An 18,306-nucleotide genomic window follows, 5' to 3' on the forward strand; every position below is an offset into this window, starting at 1 on the left:
GACAAATACCTCTCTTTGATAAAATATAATTATATTAAATTAAATCTAGTCTGGTGAGCTACTGTTTTTATTCATTCAAAAAATGTTCACTGTGTCAGACACTATTGTAGTTGCTGTTAGACAGTTATTTTTTCATTTTTAAAAATTGAAGTATCATTCACACAGTAAAATTCACCATTTTTGGAATAGATTTTGGAATGTCCAGTTTTGAGAAAGATATATAGTTGTGTGACCATCAAGATATAAAACAATTCCATCAATCTCCAAAATCCCCCATACCCCTTGGTGACTAACCCCACCACACCCCTAGCCCCAGTTTCTGGTAACCATTATACTTATAGTTTTGCCTTTGCACGAATGTATATCAATGAAAACATACAGCATCTAGCCATTAAGTCTGGCTTCCTTCATTTAACATAATGCATTTGAGATTCAGCCATGTTGTTGTATGTATTAGTTATTCATTCGTTTTTATGGGTAGGCAGTAGTATTCCAATCAGTTTGTTTATCCATTCCTCAGTTTCAGACATTGGGTTGTTTCCCATTTTTGGCAATAATAAAAATTCCATAATAATTCACATGGAAGTTTGTGTATACACATAGGTTATCACTTCTCTTGAGAAAATATCTAGGAGTGGAATTGCTGGGTCATATAGGAAATAAATGCTGAAATTTTATTTTTAAAAAATTGCCAAACTATTTTTTTAAATTAGCCACACAATTCTGTATTCCTATAAGCAGTGTGTGATAGTACACTAGTTCTAAATAACTGGTTTGAGGTGACAAGGACACTTCCTGAGACACTGAATAATTGAGTAAAATATTTGTGATAAAATTCAATACCTAACTATAAAGTTTCACCGTCTGGTAACAAAATAATTCCAATAATTTCAAAATAAAAAATCAAGAGCAATACTACAGTAAGTTAGCCACACCTAGGTAACAAAGGAGTAGTTCAAGAAAGAAAAAATATATATATTCTTTTATATGTATATAGTTACACATTGGAAATAATAAATTTCAAACAGTTTGCCAAAAAAGCAGAAAGCTCAATAGGAGAGAATCTGAAACCCTTCAGAGCCACTGATTTTATTCATCTTACACCTGAAGAAAGGCCCGGTCACCTACATGTCAGAGATGCTACGGGCGTTCCAGGGCACTCGGAGAGAGAGGCTTCATCCACCTGTTTGGGCACAGTGCACTGTTCGTGACTGGGGAGCCCAGGGCCAAGGGAGCCTTCTGCCAAAGAAGTAAAATCTGTGGAAATGGCACTCAGACAACAGAGTTAAGGAAAGCAGAGACCAAGAAGCATTCCGGAAGAAATCAGATTTGTTAGCTCACAATTATCCATGCATTAAACAAGAAGTAAAAGGGGGGGGGGGGGGAAGGAAAAGAAATAGATATCAAGCAAAGTTTGAAAAGTAGTCACATCTTTTTCTAATCCTTCAGAATCTTCGTATTTCACTTATATAGTTTGATACAATTTAATAAATTTCCTTTTTGGAACAAACGGTATCTTGATATCATTTTGGGTAGGAGTTAAGAAAAAATCATTACTAATTATCTAATGGTAACATTTTTAATTACAGAGGAAATGAGAATTCTTATATAAGATGTGTTAAAATCCCAAATTCCTAAGTATCACTTAAAGATTAAAGATTCAGGAGCATTTTAGTACTTCTGCGTTTTTCCTGTATTTGTGAATACGAACTGTAAAAATTAGGTAAGATTATATGAAGCAATTTTCATACTTATCAAATTATCCCCATGCTAAAGTACTGGCATAGTAATATTCTAGTTTTGATTATACATTATTAGCCTGTCATGTTAATTTATAGCTAACTTCAAATTAAGTCTAAGGATTAAGAAATTTTATCATACTTATAATAGCTACTAAATAGCTATTATTAAAAATATTAGAAATCAGTATTAGATTGAATTATCTTATTTTTACTGGACTTTCATTTATTGGGAGAGAATCCAAAGTGAGACAATAGAAAATATTTCATGATAACAAATTTTTACCATTAGAACACTATGTATATTAAATTCACACCTAGCATAGTTGGGTAAAGAACAGTGCTTTACAACTTCATGTAAGTTTTCTTCTGAACACACCAAAATGTGTCATTACGCTTAGGATAGAGATTAATAACTAACTGGTAACCTGACATTGCATTACAACAACAACAAAAACACAGGAGACCTAGTAAGGAAAGTACTCAAGGTACCAGAACTAGAAATTTGAGTTCTGCCAGTTTCATACTCTAAACCCAGGGGGAAATTTTTTCATTTCATCATATAAAATTTGGGAAATGGAGTCAAAACATCTGTATCTCTTTCATATACAGGGCATTTTAACTAGATTAATTCCTCAACTGTCATGAATGGTCTTTTTCAGTAACTACATGCTGTGGAGTAAAGGCGTCATACCTGGACTGGATAGCCCCTCGGGAAAGTTTGCTTCTGAAACACTGTCTGCACGAACCACATGTACTGACTGCGGGGCTAGAAGACAGAAGCAACACAACTTATTACAAAGTCACATTCAAAATTAAACAATCCCTTAGTAACTTAACTTAGTTATTGTTTATGCAATTCACAAAGAGATAGCCCTAACCTTGTTAGAAGCCCTTTTAGTGTCCAGCTGTGATACAACTAAAATCTACTTAGATTCCCATTTCTACATATAGTCAATCCTAGAATGGCAGGATCTTTCTGAAAAGATTCACAAATTATCACATGCTCATATTAGGATAAAGAAGCTGTATGATTTTTTTCATTTTATTTTGTCATGTTGCAGATTTTAAAATGGTGGCTAAGTGAGAATAATAAGGAATTAAGTATTATTAAAATTAATTAAAAGCCTAAGTTTGTCTTATTATTAATAAAAAGACATGACTTAGATCCTGTATCATTTTTACTATCTATATTAAAAAACAATGCCAATGTGAGGCTAATGAGAAAAGGCACATTACCAGTCATATGACTATTTTCATCACTGTGAGGCAGGGATGTCTTGGAGGGTGGGGAAGGTGCCTTTCGCTTTGTCCTTTTCAAAGACGAATTCCCAACGGATGAGCTACTGAGCTTCAAAGAGCCTGTCCTCACTATGCTTGCTCCACAGGAACTCTATGGAGAACAAAATGACCAAACAAAATCTCTACTTGGAAATTAAAAGCAACCTTGAGACAGACACTGACCTTTACACAAACACATCATATGGCAATACGGAATGTAAGAGTCACGCATTCAGAAACCACTTATGGTGCATTTACCGTGTGCCAAAAGCTGGGTTATGAGATGGATATGTAAAGAAATATAAAACACGGTCCTTCTTAAAAAACTTAGGCCAGGATGGGAGGCTGACATGCAAACCAATAATTATAATGTAGAGGGGTTCTAAGCAATACAGTTAAAAAACCAACTTTCAAAGAAAAATCTGGAGAAAATATTGGACATAAAGAGCTTAAAAAAAGGGAAGAATATTTGTACATTAAGAGCTGGCTTGATTAGTCTTTCTCTTTTTAGCACTAACGTATTTCAAAAATTTATGTCCATTCTAATGGTCATTTGAGGCCCCTGACTCTACACAGCTAATGCTCACATTCACATGGCATACGGCTGTCAGCAGATACCCACAATAATCCTGCTTCATCGGGCTGGCCAGTGCCTCCTGGCCCACGGCCGTGTCACCTTGCTCTTTCCCTTTACAGCAAAGCTGCTTAAAACAATTACTCACAGTTTTTGTCTCCAATTTCTCATCTCTCACTTGAACCCTTCCAATCAGACTGAACCCAAACTTTGGTCCATTAGAATTATTTGTGTCAAAGTCATCAATGACCTCCACAACCAAATCAGTGGTTATTTCTTAGAACTCATTTATTTGACCTATTTGCAGCACTGAACAGAGTTGACCACTTAGAATGCTCTATTTTTTACTTCCAGGATATCGCTTTCCTCACTCTGCATAGATCCGAAGTGTTTTCTTTGTTGGTTGCTTTTCATCTCAGTCCTTGGACATGGATATTCTCTTTAGTATCTATGCCCACTCTCTTGGTAATCTCCTCTATTCACTTGGTTTTATGTATTAGTTATATGCTGATGAATTCCAAACTTATACCTCCATCCTGGGCCTCTAGGTGATCTCCAGTTAATGTCTAAGGCTATTTCAGACTTGGCAGGTCTAGAACTGATATCCTGATAACCTCTCCTTTCCCTTCTCCCATCAGAAATAATCCTGTTCTCACAGTCTTCCCAGTTTCAATAAAGAGCAAGTCATTCTTCCACTGGTTCAGGCCAGTAACTCTGTAGTCGCCCTCATCTCCTCTCTCTCACACTCTGCATTGTCCATCCTGTTGGCTCATGCAGCTCGACGGCTACCACAGAGTATGAATTCATCAGGAACTTTCTAACTGGACTCTGCTGCCACATGACTTCCCTATAGTCCTTTCTCAACATAGCAGCAAACGGATCCTGTTAAAATGTAACTCAGATTAGGTCCCTGTGTTCAAAACCTGCTAATGGTTTCCCAATTGGCAGAGGACAAAGTCCTTGCATGACGTCTAAGGCCACTGACGACCTGGCCCCTAGATCTCACATCAGCTCTTTCTCCTAGTATGGAGCGACTCACCCCACTCCAGCCACACTAGCCTTCATGGAGCTCTTCAAATGTGCCAGGAGTGTTCCCATCTCAGGATGGTTGCACGCACTGTTGTCTGTGCCTGGCATGCTCTTCTAATAACTTAATATCAGGTCATTTCTCAAATGTTACCTTTTCAATGAGTTCTTCCTTGACCCCCAACACTCCCAGTCTTTCTTCCCAGCTTGATCTTTATGATCAGCATTTAACAGCTAACATACCATATAGCTGGCTTCTTTACTTTGTTTATTGTCTGCTTCCACCAGCATTGACTATCAAAGCAGGAATTTTTCTCCTATTTTGCTCACTGCTGTTATCTCCGGAACAATGTCTGACTCTCAACAAATATTTGTTGAATGAATGAAAGAATGAATGAAATACTGCCTTCTTCATTTGTAAATAAAAGAACTTGATAAACCTGGACTAGGAGAGTACCTAAAGCTTGGGTCATTGTCCAATATTTACCAGACAATGCAAATACACCTAAGAGAAGTGAACTAGTTCATATTTCCATCTTTCCGCCTTGCTACATACTAAGAAAAATACAGCAAAGCAAATTTGACTGTTTTGTAATTTTGTAATATTTCTTCCAGAGAAGAAAGGAAGCCTGCCCCCAAAGAGAAAAATGTGAGTTAGTTGTCATCATCACCGCTGTGTTAGGTATAAAGAGGAAAGCAGGTCATCGCACAGGAAAAGCAGCACAATGAGGTGGCAGGCACTTGATGCACACAGCTCTCAATAAGGATAACTCCTCTTAACAAGGGTGGGACAGGGTGGCTCCAGGCTGCCCTTACGGTAGTCCCACCATTAAACTTCTGCCACACCAACTGGTAAATAACTACAGCCACCAACCTCCTCCATCCTCATTACTCTCGTCTGTCCTCCAGAATTCTTCAGACCTCTCCATATTCCAGCAAGAAAAGAATTAAGCTGCCACCCAAACCCAGATTTTTATTCAGAACCACTAAAGCCAATTCTGAGGAAATGTAAGGGTCACTCCTACCTCTCCATGGGCAATCGGGTGGATCCTTAGTTGTTATCTGGACTTTTGAAATAATTAGGAGAAGGGCACTTGGTTGTAAATTAGCTAAGAAATGTAGTGATAGATGGACACTATATAAATGTCATCTTGAGTAGAATATGAAGTTTAAAGAAAAACCTGAGATATGTCTGCGTTTTCACTTGCTATTTTTAAAAGTAACAAATTTAGCAATCATTTAGAGAGATGATCAAATAGTCTCCAAAAACAATGTGGCACTTTGCTTTTTAAAATATTGATCTAAACATTGAAGACAGTAGGTGTCATTTTCTTTCTTGATGAATTTACTTCTGTAAAGCCCTACTGAAGCATGCCTCATTCCTATCACAGAATTAGTTCATCAGTAAGAACACAGTAGGTGATCAATAAGTAATTGCTCAATGTATGAAGTAATGGCAGCATTTGATTTTCCTCCTAGTTCCATGATGAAAACTTGTTTCCCATGTTTTAACTGATTGCTTTCATGAGGTCTATGATTAAAACCTGTTTTCCCCTTTAAGTCAGATTCCCAATCACTGTAATTTATCGGTCTTTTCTATTATCCGATAAAAGCAGTCACACATGAATTTCTCAGACAATACTATCTGTTTAGAAATTAGAGCTCTTAAATTTTGGTTGTAATATAATAAAGCAGACAGCATAGAAATAAAAAAGGGAGACATTTATATAAAGACTCACAAATTTATATGAACCTATCCATAACTCAAATACAGAATAAAAATGGACTAAAATTCCTTTATCACCCTAGAGGTCTTAAAATAAACTAGCTTTTTGCAGGACATTTATATTTCTATGGATAAAGAATTTAAAATTTGTCAAAAAACAGATTTCTGACAGCATTAGGAATAGAGACAGTGGAAATGCATTGGCTCTGTGCGATGTCAGAGGGATAGTGGATGGGGGAGGGGGTTCACACAGTGTGAGGGATAAAAATGATAAACGTCTAAGTTTTGCTTTGTCTTGTGCACCTGAAACTAATAAAATAAAATAAAATAAAAAATAAAAAGCAATTGGAAACACAACCCCCCCCCAAAAAAAAACAGATTTCTGTTTTGCTACACTAAAAAATAATTCAATAACATTTATGAAGACAGTTGATGAACTAACACGTTAGAAGGGAAAAGCCATGAATATTTTGGTGTAGCACATGTTTTGTTAACTTTATTCTGTAAGACTTACCCTCCACCCTGTACCATGTTGTGTGGGTAGATCATGAAAGTAAATGGACATTTATTTCAACAGCTGCAAATGGATCAAGACTAAGAACAAAAACATTAGGGGAAGAGAGCGTGACTGTCACCGAATGATACCAGGTAGACTATGTGACCTGTCAAAGTAGATTCCATGCTGTAATTAGTGGTTAAAACTTACTAAGCTTACGACAAACATGTAAATTTAATAACTGATGTAAGATGGGCCCAAAGCAGGAGTTTTCAAGGAATGAGAAAGGTGATTTTAGATAATTACCAACAGGTTAATTATTGACAGGAGTATCAGTTTTGTCCTCAGGAGTGATATTAGTGTTAGTGTTCAAGGAAAGAGCTTATGTATATTTCTTATTGTCCCTTAAGGCAGAGAGGCAAGCGCTGTTTTGTGTTTGTTTAAAGACACTGTTGGAAAAGAACTTCAGCCAAGCAGCAGCCAAGGAAAGTTAAGGTAATAAAAATCAAACTGGGAGTTATTTTGTATTAATTAAAAACATCACTATTAAGACCAAAATGGAAGAACCTCTTGGCCCTGAGAAACGGATGTTCTGTATCTACTGAAAACATCCCTGTCTTGGGTAAAAGCCTGCAGAAAACCAAATGGCATTTAAGTCAGAAGACCTAGATGTTTCTAAATTGATTATAGCCAAGAAAACTTGTGTGTACTGAGGGATATGAGTAGAATATACTTACCTAACATACAGTATTGAACAGGCTCCTAACCCAAGAATAACTGCTAGTAAGCAGACTTACTAAACTACCGCAGTTATTATATTTCAGTAAACACCTCACGAGTTCCCCTGTCAAAGTTAAAGAAGAGAAAAGGCAAGGGAAGACCACCAATGCCTAACCAGCACCATTCTTAAACCCTATTTTTTCCTGTGTACTTCAGGAGCATGCTCCTAATAGTCTCCCAAGAGTTCTACTCTTGCATTAGTCGGGGTTGAGCTACCCAGTATTTTGGAGCGTGAGTTTGTCAAACTGAAGAGAGGCTTCCAGAGGGTTTGCAAGTTGGAAGGCAGCCCAGTGTAATGGTTACCAAACAAAAGAGCTTTGGAGACAATGCCAGGGCTTGAACCAGGGAGCACAACATTTATGATCTCTGCAGCCTTCAGCTTCCTCCTCTATGAAGTGGGAAAAGTAAGAGTACCTACCCCCAAAGGGGTCGGGATGCTTAGGTGAAATGATGTGTGAAAACTTAGCATGGTGCCTGGCACACGGAACATGCTCTACCTATCAGCTAATATTATTGCACATAATTTGCCTAAAGTATGTGAGAGAGATCTGTCAATAAAATAAGCAAGTGATAGTGATAATGTAGAGTTAAGAGTAAAAAGTATGGATGAAAGGAGGTGCTTGTTCCAAAACTGTGCATTTTCTTTAGTGATGGTAGTGGTGGGAGTCCTATTAGAGCCAGTCTCAGTTACCATCAGTATTAAACCCCCACAGTGCCCACCATCCAGGGACCTGTGCTGAGTGCCCTGCACAAGCACCGTGTGTAACCCAGTGTGGGGAAGAACTCAACCCGTAAGTCACCTCAGGCAGCTTCATCACACCTTACAGATATTTAATCAAACCTAAATATTTAACGTCAGCTTCTTAAATCTTATGATGGACACATGGATGTGTATTATGGCATATACATTTGAAATGTTTCTAAATTTAATGTGAACTCAAATGAAAGAAATGCTTGGAAATGTCTTTAGCAACAAGAAATATATAGTAAGCTCTTTCCTTGAACACGAACACTAACATCACTCCTGAGAACAAAACTGATACTCCTGTCATTAATCAATCTGTTTGCTAATTATCTAAAGTGTCCTTTCTTATTCCTTGAAAACCCCTGCCTTTGGGATACATTTCCTTTGGTCGAATTACAACTGAAATTTTTAAAAAAGGGTTGAGATTATTTTTAAGTCCAAAGAGTTTACAAAACAAGAAAACAGAGCGTTTACTACTTACTAGGGGAAAAACACTTTGGTTAATAATTAGAGATATTCAATTATTTACTTTAGTTAGAGTCACTAAGTGTATTTGCCATTAGCAAAAACTGCACCTCTAACAGGAATGCATATCACTGAATTTTATGGTCTGTGAAAAGGAAAATACTGCACAGAGAAAAAAAAATATACTAATGAAAGTGGCAAGGTCAAGTTAAAAACCATGCCAGAAAGCTAATCCCTGAGAATTCACACCCAGATCAGAATTCACTGGCTCAAAATGAAACTAAATTTAGCTGAAGAAAATAGAATTGTATGGCATTCAATAGATTTACTGAGTACTAGCTCTGTACTAGTTATTAGATCATTTATTAATCATAAATTATAAGCTGTAGACCATTGAAATAATTATATTCTAGATATAAGTTAAATGAAAGAATACAAACAGAAAAAATAAGAAACAAATTGAATAAAGAGATGGAAATGCAGTGGTCCAACTTCAATGACATTGTTAAATGTTTCTATTACAAGATTTTAGGTTTTATTTCTGTTTGTAATATGATTTTCACATGTGGGAAGGGTTAAGGTTAAAGGAAAGAAACTAGGCAGTCCCTTAAAATTGTCTTACAACTCAAATATTTTTCTTATTCTTAAGGAACAAACTCGTATTATCCTTCAACCTGGACATTCTCAATAAATGCTATGAAATATTATAAAGTATCTTATAATTGACATTAGCTTTACGCTAATTTACTCTGAATTGTATCCCAATGACTGAATGTTCATAGAAATGAAGGTCACAATTTAACTTTTAACTCTTGATGGAAGAATTCTTTCTAAAATAATTGTACAACTTAAGACAACAAAATCAATTTTCTTAAACTTCAAAACATATAATTGTAATATAACAAATGAAATATAGAAATATGAGGTATTGTTTTAAATTTGCAAAATAGGCAGAGCTGTGAAGGAAAAGTTTTTGTTATCACAATAAAATCAGTTTTATTAATTTGATCATAAAACAAGCACAATGTCGTGTGAGATGTAAACAATGCATACCTTGATGAGGAAAAAAAAAAATCACTGTAAACTGCAACAAATATGGGTTACCTCACAGACATTTTGGTGTCCAACCTTTTACATTATCTTTTATATTTGTTTATACACACACATGCATGCATGCATATTTTGGCTTACATGAGATGAAAACATATGTGCCAGTTTCTTTCTTTGTTTATCATGGTTTTTTAAATAAAATGTTATATTTTTGTGGGGCCCTGAATCTCCTTAATTTTGCTGCCCTGAATTTCCTTGTTCTATACCCATTTCCCCTTTGGTTAGTATTTCCTTCCAGCTCCCCCAAAACTAGAATTTATGTAATCTATTTTCTTATCCTCTATATAAACATGTTTTAAAATCCTTCTTTGATAGCACTGAAAATCTTAGCCTGTGTAGGTCAACTTAGACTAAGAAAAACCACATCACATTAAAGTGAAGGGATGTAAGAAATAGGGGTGACATTTTAGGAACCAGATGACTATAATTACGGAAAGGAGAAATGGGCCTAGAGCTCTTAAATCCACACTATGTAAGCAGTCACCTCGTATGCCAATTTTAAGAGTATTCCTATCAATCTGCCAAAATAAATTCTATGAGAGGCAGCAATGCGATTAGAGCTGGATTCACTTACAGGTGTCTGATAGCACCACCACTTGTAACTTGTGCCTATGGGGTTACTAACTAAAATTAAATTTCTGCAGAGTATTCTGAGTGACCGAGCTTACCACTAGATTTCTCTCAAAATCACCTAGTTGTAGGTCATCATTAGTCAATAATAACATCTGTATCCTCTGGTTAACAAACTCTTCCACCTGAGCAGATCTTTCTCAAACTTTGTATCTTCTACCTATTTTCAGTGATGCTCAAAGCACTTGTGTTGATTTTTGTGTTACATTCAGGAGTTGACGGAGAAGACTGTCAAAGTTTTATTTTGCTACTGTACTTTCAGGTTTAAAAATTCTCAGGAAAGTAATACCAGGAATATCTGGTCAATACTGACCAAACCAAAGGTCTACACAACAAAGTACTTTCGTTTGTTAAAGGTCAATTTTAAATGACAACAAAAGAATAAAATAATTTTATAATACTCGAGTTGAAAGAGACTTTTGGAAATTTTTTACAAAACCTTATTCTACAGAGGAGCAACCCAAGCCATAAATAAATTCAATGGCTTATACAGGTAGAAGGCGAAGAAGACAATGAGAAAAATAACAACAACGAAGAAGAATTTAATAGACCTATTAGTAGACTCCTCTAACACTATCTCTCAAGCCAGTTTAGGGCTTCTTCTGCTACAATGTAATTCCTTTCCATCCTTCTCCATTCATATCAGAAAAAAAACAATACACAAATTTTAGAACCTGTGTTATACCCTTGCAAGGTGTCTACATTTCTCTTCCCGAGGCCATCTGTGCTTTCATTTCATCAACCCTACAGTACTCTGAGATAGTATATAACCAAGTCTTATTAGTGGTAGCCCCTTACTTATGACATTTTTTAAATGCCCAATGATGAGGGCCTACCTCAGTAGTACATCTTGGATAAAGAAAGACAAGATGAACCAGGAGAAATCAGAGCACAGGATCAAGTTCAAAGGACAGAAGATGGTGGCAACCGTGGCTCTCTCTGGTCCCAGGGATCAGAAAAAAGGTGGCTCGCGGGAGGGGAGAACATCTACACATCTAAAGGTTAACTGAGCTTAGCACCTCTTCCAGAGTAAAGCAGCAATTAAGGGAATAAACTACGACCAACTCAGTTCACCCCAGAAAGCGAGTCAAGGCTGTATGGCAGGCATTATCCTAGTGACCCCACAGTTTTTACCACTGTGACTCCAGAAACAGGCCTGCTTCTCTCTGCCCTGACCTCTGTTAATACACACTAGTTACCGGAGAAAAGGCATGTCTCCCCCATGAGATTCCACATGTCAGCGGTAGAAAGAATAAATAAACTTTATACTATGAAAACTTGTAGAGAAAAACTAACACTGATTATTTTCAATGGTATTGTGTTAACTCAGTATGCACTTGAGAGGCACAACTTTTGTATACTAGTAAAAGGAAGAGAAACCCACACCAATTCCATAAATGACCTACTGTTCTTTGAATAGCACTGTTCTTTAAAGTTTAACAACTTTATAATGAACATAGTTCTTTACATTCTGGTCAGAGGTAAAGGTGGCAGAAACTGAAAAAGTAATGGCTCAAGCAAATTTTTGAGTAATGTGCTTAGAACCTTGTCTGGAACATTAGTGAGTGATACATAAGCATAAGTCATTACTTTTGCTATTGTGATTATGACCCTTCGAAAATATGATGAAATCTACAATGACAAAGTATATCTGATATCTGGGAAAACCTTAAAAGAGGAAAGAGATTAAATATTATACTGTGCTGGTGCATTTCTCTACTGAATGAAACTAGTCATATTTTTGGAAGTATAGACAGCTGTATCTCGTATATCAAACTGAAAATGCTATGGCAACCACTGTTCCTAGGCAATTGCAGAATTATATGTGTGGTCCACTTTCTATATAATAAATATAAGTGGGAAGTGGAGGGGAAAATCAAATGCTATGTGATAACCTGGAGAAAAAACTAAAAGGTATATTTCTTAAAGATTACAAATACATGCTCTATTACAACCACCTTAATGATTCTGCATAAAACTAGATTAAAATTCATTAAGGGAAACTAAGACCAAATATATACCTGCACATTTCAAAAACATATGACAATTATCATCTCATTTGCTGTGACCTATGAGAAATATTAAAAGACATAATTGGGTAAAAGATGAACCATGTCAAATATTTTTTAAAACAAATCAGTGTTCAAAAAAGTAATACTCTAAGTATTAAATTTCACTTGCATAATACTGGATGGCAAAGTATTTCAATTTCTCAATATTTGAGTGTTTGTCTAGAACAAAATGCAAAATGAGATCAAATAAAAAGCCCAATCAGAAGAATCGCTTACTGTGTTTTCAGCCAAAAGCCAGTACCCTGAAAAAAATGAGGCAGCATGCTAGTAGCCCGGGAAAGGCTGCTTGCTGTTATTTATACACATAACTCCAAGCAGCAAAGCTACACCAAGTGTGCAGAAATGAAGAATTCGCCCAAAGGTTCTGTGAATTCTGTTTCATTTTTTTTAATTGGGGAATACTGGGGTACAATGTGTTTTTTCAGAACCCAACAGCTCCATGTCAAGTCGTTGTTTTCACTCTCAGCTCACTGGCCCATGTGGGGATGGAACCTGTGATCTTGGTGTTATCAGCACTGTGCTCTAACCACTGCGCCATCCGGCCGCCCCAAATTCTATGTTTAAGACTACCCACAACTTCTGTCCAACTCCCTTCCTCTTCTTCAAATGCAAATAAGCTTAAAAGGCTAATGTGTCAGTAATACCAGGACATCCTTTGGCCACTAACTGTATTTATTAAGTGTGCTTGTCACAGACACTTGGTTGGCAGATATGGTATGGAAACTGAATTTCTGCACTTAGTTTGAATTCTAGAATTCTAAGTCATTTTCAATTTAAGTCAACATCATTGTGTTTCTGACTTCTGTCACATGTGAAATTAATGACAATCTTATGTAAATAACTATACATTGCATACAATAATACATGTGATATGATTCCTGTAAATAACAGCATGAGCCAGCTTTGACATATGTTGTGACACAAATGGCATTTCAAATCTTTAGGCAGAATCGTAGTCACAAAATGCTCAAAAAGTACCAAGAAAAGTGCCAGAAAATTTCTAATTAGGTAGTTTTCTTTTCCAAATGAACATTTCTATAGAAGACAGTATATAACCACCTTTATAAGGAAAATGACACAGGCTTGAAATCATTTCACAAAGAAATTTAGAGACATGAAAAGAACACTGTAGCAGTGACAGTAAACTACGTAGTCTTTAAAATATATTTTTAAGGTGGATAAAATAATTTTACAGGCAGAAATGTTTCAAAAAAAGGTGAGCATAAATTATTTTACTAACTTGAATCTTCACTGAATCCTCTTTGAAAACTGCAAAATTGGTTGCCAAATTTAGCTCAGAAAATCAACAGCCTTTCATGTGAACACTTTCAGTTTATTTATTTTCAGTTTCAGCTCCAAAATCACTATCCAGTTACACTAATTCGCCAGTATTGAGAAATGCCTTAAAAGAATGAAGCAAATTTTTATAAACAGCCAAAAAGTATAAAATAGATGTGGTGGACAGAAATTTTTCCAAACCACAGATAGACTCACTTATCTGTAAGCCTGTCTAAAACAAACATAATGCCAACAACTACTTAAAAGGACACTAAAATGAAATAAAAGCTCAAAATGAATAAAACTGTGCTAATTACAGATCACTTTGTCATGTATCACTGTTATTTATCTCTCTAGCTCCATTATTTTTGGCACATCACCCACAAGAGATAAGCATTTTCTATTTCTAATATAACGTAACTATTTCCAATATTTTCTTTCTGCTTTTTTTTAAAGGATGCTTTGGAAAAAAATTGGAAAAATCATAACGCTGTATTTCTGTTAAACAGCGCACCCTTGTGGTTTACTTTATCTCCTAAACAAAAGTGACAGGATAAGAACGTATCCATTATTCTTCATGGACTTGGAAATTATTTTGTCTTTTTTTCCCCAGTTATTTCTTTCCCAGACTGCTATTACTTTCAATCACTTAAAATAGTGCCTTTTAAAATTTATAAATTAAAAACTAAATTGTTCAAATAGATATAAAAATGTCTATAGTGATAATGACTACCTTTGATTTTTTTTTAATTTTTAGTTTATTAATAAGGTTGACTATTGTAATTATTTGTTGGCTGATTATATAACTTCTTTTTTTATTAGTTTCAGGAGCACAAAACAATGTAACAGTTAGACATTTACAGCCCTCACAAAGTGATCACCCCCCTTCCCCAATCTACTCCCCCTCTGACATCGTACATAGCTGACACAATTCCATTGACTTTATCCCCTAAACTGTACTCCTTTGATTTTAAGTTTAAAACAAGCAAGCAGTAAAATAAGTAAAATTCACCCATAAACTTACAGTTCTGCCAAATGTCCTGAATATTTGCATCTGGCTATATAAACAATTTCAATTCAGGGGACAATTTATATACATTAGGTAATGTACATTTTAGTTGTTGATCCTTAAGCTTTTAATATAACCTGCCAAAATTCTGGCTTTTCTGTAAAAGCTTAAAAAGATATTGCCGAGAATTACCTGGACCGATTACTATAAAGTAAATGTAAGCAATTTTTAAGTTATCCAAGTACTTCTGAAAACTTATCACATATACACATGGAATACTAAAATTTAGTGATATTCTGTGTGACAGACATTCTCATTGTATATACTATACCCGGCTGTGTGAAAGCTATAATTAAAGTTTATTTAGCAATTCAGTTGAACACATACATATATTACAGAATTTTGCTGGGGAACACAATTCCTAACCTCTGGTTGGAGAAAGGGAAAGGGGAAAAAATTAACAAAGTTAGAAGCTTTCAACAATAATATAACCCTGACGTTTATCTTTACAAGATGGGGTACTTACCCCATGTCATGTTATATACGTCAATAAAATATGCAGCCTTTAACAAGGGGAAGCCCTTTATATACTGATAAGGATATCCAAAATACATCATTCATGTACCAAAAAGTGAGTTATAATATAGTGCATGTAGCATATGACAACCTGATGAAAAAAAAAAACTATGTTGCATGAATATTGGCTTGAATATATGCATAGATTATATCTGGAAGGATACTCAAGAAATTGTTAGTAGTGGTTGCCTCTAGGCAAGAGAATTTGTCTGGGGGCAGGGTAGGGAAAGAGAATTTTCACTGCATTCTCCCTTTTATCTTTAGAAATATGTATCATATGAATATAATACCTCTATGTATCCCTAAATTAAAATTTTAAAAAAGGCACAAGAGAGACAAATTCAGAGAAAGGAAGATCACTCTATACTGAATCTTTAGAAAATTCTCCATGAAGCAGGTAAAAAAAGAAAAAAAGAAGAGGAATAATTTAAATGGCTTAGTAGGAATGAAGATGGAGCTGCGGGTCACTCTGTTCGGAAAGGATAGGAAAGAGGATTTTGCATGAGCGACAAGTCAAATCTTCTGGTTAAAGTTAACAGCATACTGAACATGATGAAATATTAAAGTTTAAAAATAAAATTGTGCTTCTGCACAGCAACAGAAACCATCACCAACAACAAAAAAGGCAACCTACAGAAAGGGAGAGAATGTATCTGAAAAGGGGTTAATATCCAAAACACATAAAGAACTCATACAACACAATAGCAAGAAAAAAAAATGCAATTAAAAAATAAGCAGAAGAACAGAATTTACATTTTCTCAAAGATACACAAATGGCCAACAGGTACATTAAAAAGGTGTTCAATATCATTAATCATCAGGGAAATGTAAATGAAAACCACAATGAGATATCTATCACACAACACCTGTTAGAGTGGTTATCATCAAGAACGTCAGAGGTTAAGTGCTGGCAAGGATGTGGAGAAAAGGCAACCCTGGTAAGCTGTTGGGAGAATGTAAACTGGTGCAGCCACTATGGAAAACAATGTGGAGGTTCCTTGAAAAATTAGGACTAGAATTACCAAATGACCCAGCAATCCCATTTCTGGGTATTTATCCAAAGGAAACAAAAAACAAGATATTGAAGAGATACCTGCACTCCCATGTTTAATGCATCATGTTCAGAATAGCTAATACATGGAAACAACCTAAGTGTTCACGTATGGATGAATGGATAAAGATGATGTCACACACACATACACGTACACATTATTCAGCCATAAGAAGGAAATCTGGTCATTTGTGACATGGATGGAGCCTGAGGACATTCATTGACTAAGTGAATAAAGCCAGACAAAGACAAATACTGCATAAGCAGAATCTAAAAAAGTCAAACTTGTAGAAACAGAGTAGAAAAGGTTGTCAGGGGCTAAAGGGCGGGGGAGATAGGGACAGGATGGTAAAGGAGAAAAACTTTCAGCTGTAAGATGAATAAGGGCTGAGGATCGAATGTAAAACATGGTAACTATAGTTGATAATACTGTATTACATAATTTAAGTTTTCTGAGAGTAGAACTTAAATGTTCTTACAAAAAAAACAAAAACAAAAACAAAACCCAAAAAAGATAAATACATGAGGTGATGGATGTGTTAATTAACTAATGGTGGGAATTCTTGCACAGTGTATACGTATTTCAAATCACCACAATGTACACTTTAAATATTTTACAATTTTATTTATCAATTATACCTCAATAAAGCTGGGAAGGAAGGAAAGGAGGGAGGGAGAGAAATAAAAGAAACAAAGGGTAGAGCCCTCCCTCAAAAATTGGGATCAGTTTGTAGAGAACCCTGAGTGCTCAGAGAGTAACAGCCAGCTATCCAAAGCCTCTGAATTGGGAAGTGATAATTACAAAGTACAAATATAGTAACTTGCCACATGCTTTGTATTATGAGGACAAGAAGTGGAGAGGCAAGCTAAGTACTGGTCTTCCCCCTCTCTGCCCTGGGTTTCTCTAAAACATGACTTCAGCAGAGGGAATGGAAGTAAGTGACAGAGACATTAAGAAAGGAGACTGAATGAAGGATTGCTCACTAATTGGATGTGAAAAGAAAAAGGAAAAGAAAAGCATCAAAGTTGATCTCAAAGTTTTCAATATGGGAGGAAAAAAAAAGGAGAGTTTGACTTTAAATATGATGATTTCCAGGTAGTGATGAGTCAAGCAACTGTGAGCTCAAATGCAACTGGAAAACTATTGGGATTAGAATTATAAAATCAATGTATTAGTTTCCTAGAACTGTCGTAACAAATTACTATGATGGGGTGGCTTTAAACAACAGAAATTTATTCTTTCACAATTCTGGAAGCCAGAAGTCTGAAACCAAGGTGTTGGCAGTGCATAGCCCTCTGAAGGCTCTGGGGGAGAAGCATTCCTTGCCTCTTCCAGTTTATGGTGGCTCCTGGAATTCTTGGTTTGTGGCAGCATAACTCCAATCTCTGCCTCCATTACCACAGGGCCTCCTCCTATGTGTATCTGTACCCATGTCTTCTCTTCTTATCAGGACACCAGTCATTGGATTTGGGCCCAATGTGAATCCAGGACAACCTCATCTCTAGATCCTTAACTTGATTACATCTGCAAAAAACTCTATTTCTAAATAAGGTCACACTCACAGCGTACTGAGAGTTAGGACTGAGACATCTTTTGGGGGGATACTATGCAAACCATGACGGTTGATAACAAAGAACAGATGTTTGCTCTGAAAGAGTACAATAAATATAGGCTAAGACCATGGATTTAGGTGCCTCCAAATTTATAAAATGTGTAAAGGATAGTTGTGCCAAGGGGGAGGGAGGAA

At 35.9% G+C, this 18,306-nt stretch overlaps 1 protein-coding gene across 1 annotated transcript in view; it reads right to left on the reverse strand.

Annotated features, from left to right (window-relative positions):
• COBLL1 (cordon-bleu WH2 repeat protein like 1) overlaps positions 1-18,306 on the reverse strand; it is a 151,326-nt gene that overhangs the window by 19,468 nt on the left and 113,552 nt on the right. Inside the window, exons 10-12 of the mRNA XM_074337187.2 lie at positions 2,979-3,132; positions 2,434-2,508; positions 1,129-1,257 (exon numbers count right to left, since the gene is read on the reverse strand). Of these exons, the coding sequence (XP_074193288.2) occupies positions 1,129-1,257; positions 2,434-2,508; positions 2,979-3,132 (358 nt within the window). The remainder of the gene's footprint in view (positions 1-1,128; positions 1,258-2,433; positions 2,509-2,978; positions 3,133-18,306) is intronic.

Source organism: Rhinolophus sinicus, chromosome 17 (assembly GCF_057876585.1).
Source record: "Rhinolophus sinicus isolate RSI-liver-muscle chromosome 17, RSI-T2T, whole genome shotgun sequence".
Taxonomy (NCBI): Eukaryota; Metazoa; Chordata; class Mammalia; order Chiroptera; family Rhinolophidae; genus Rhinolophus; species Rhinolophus sinicus.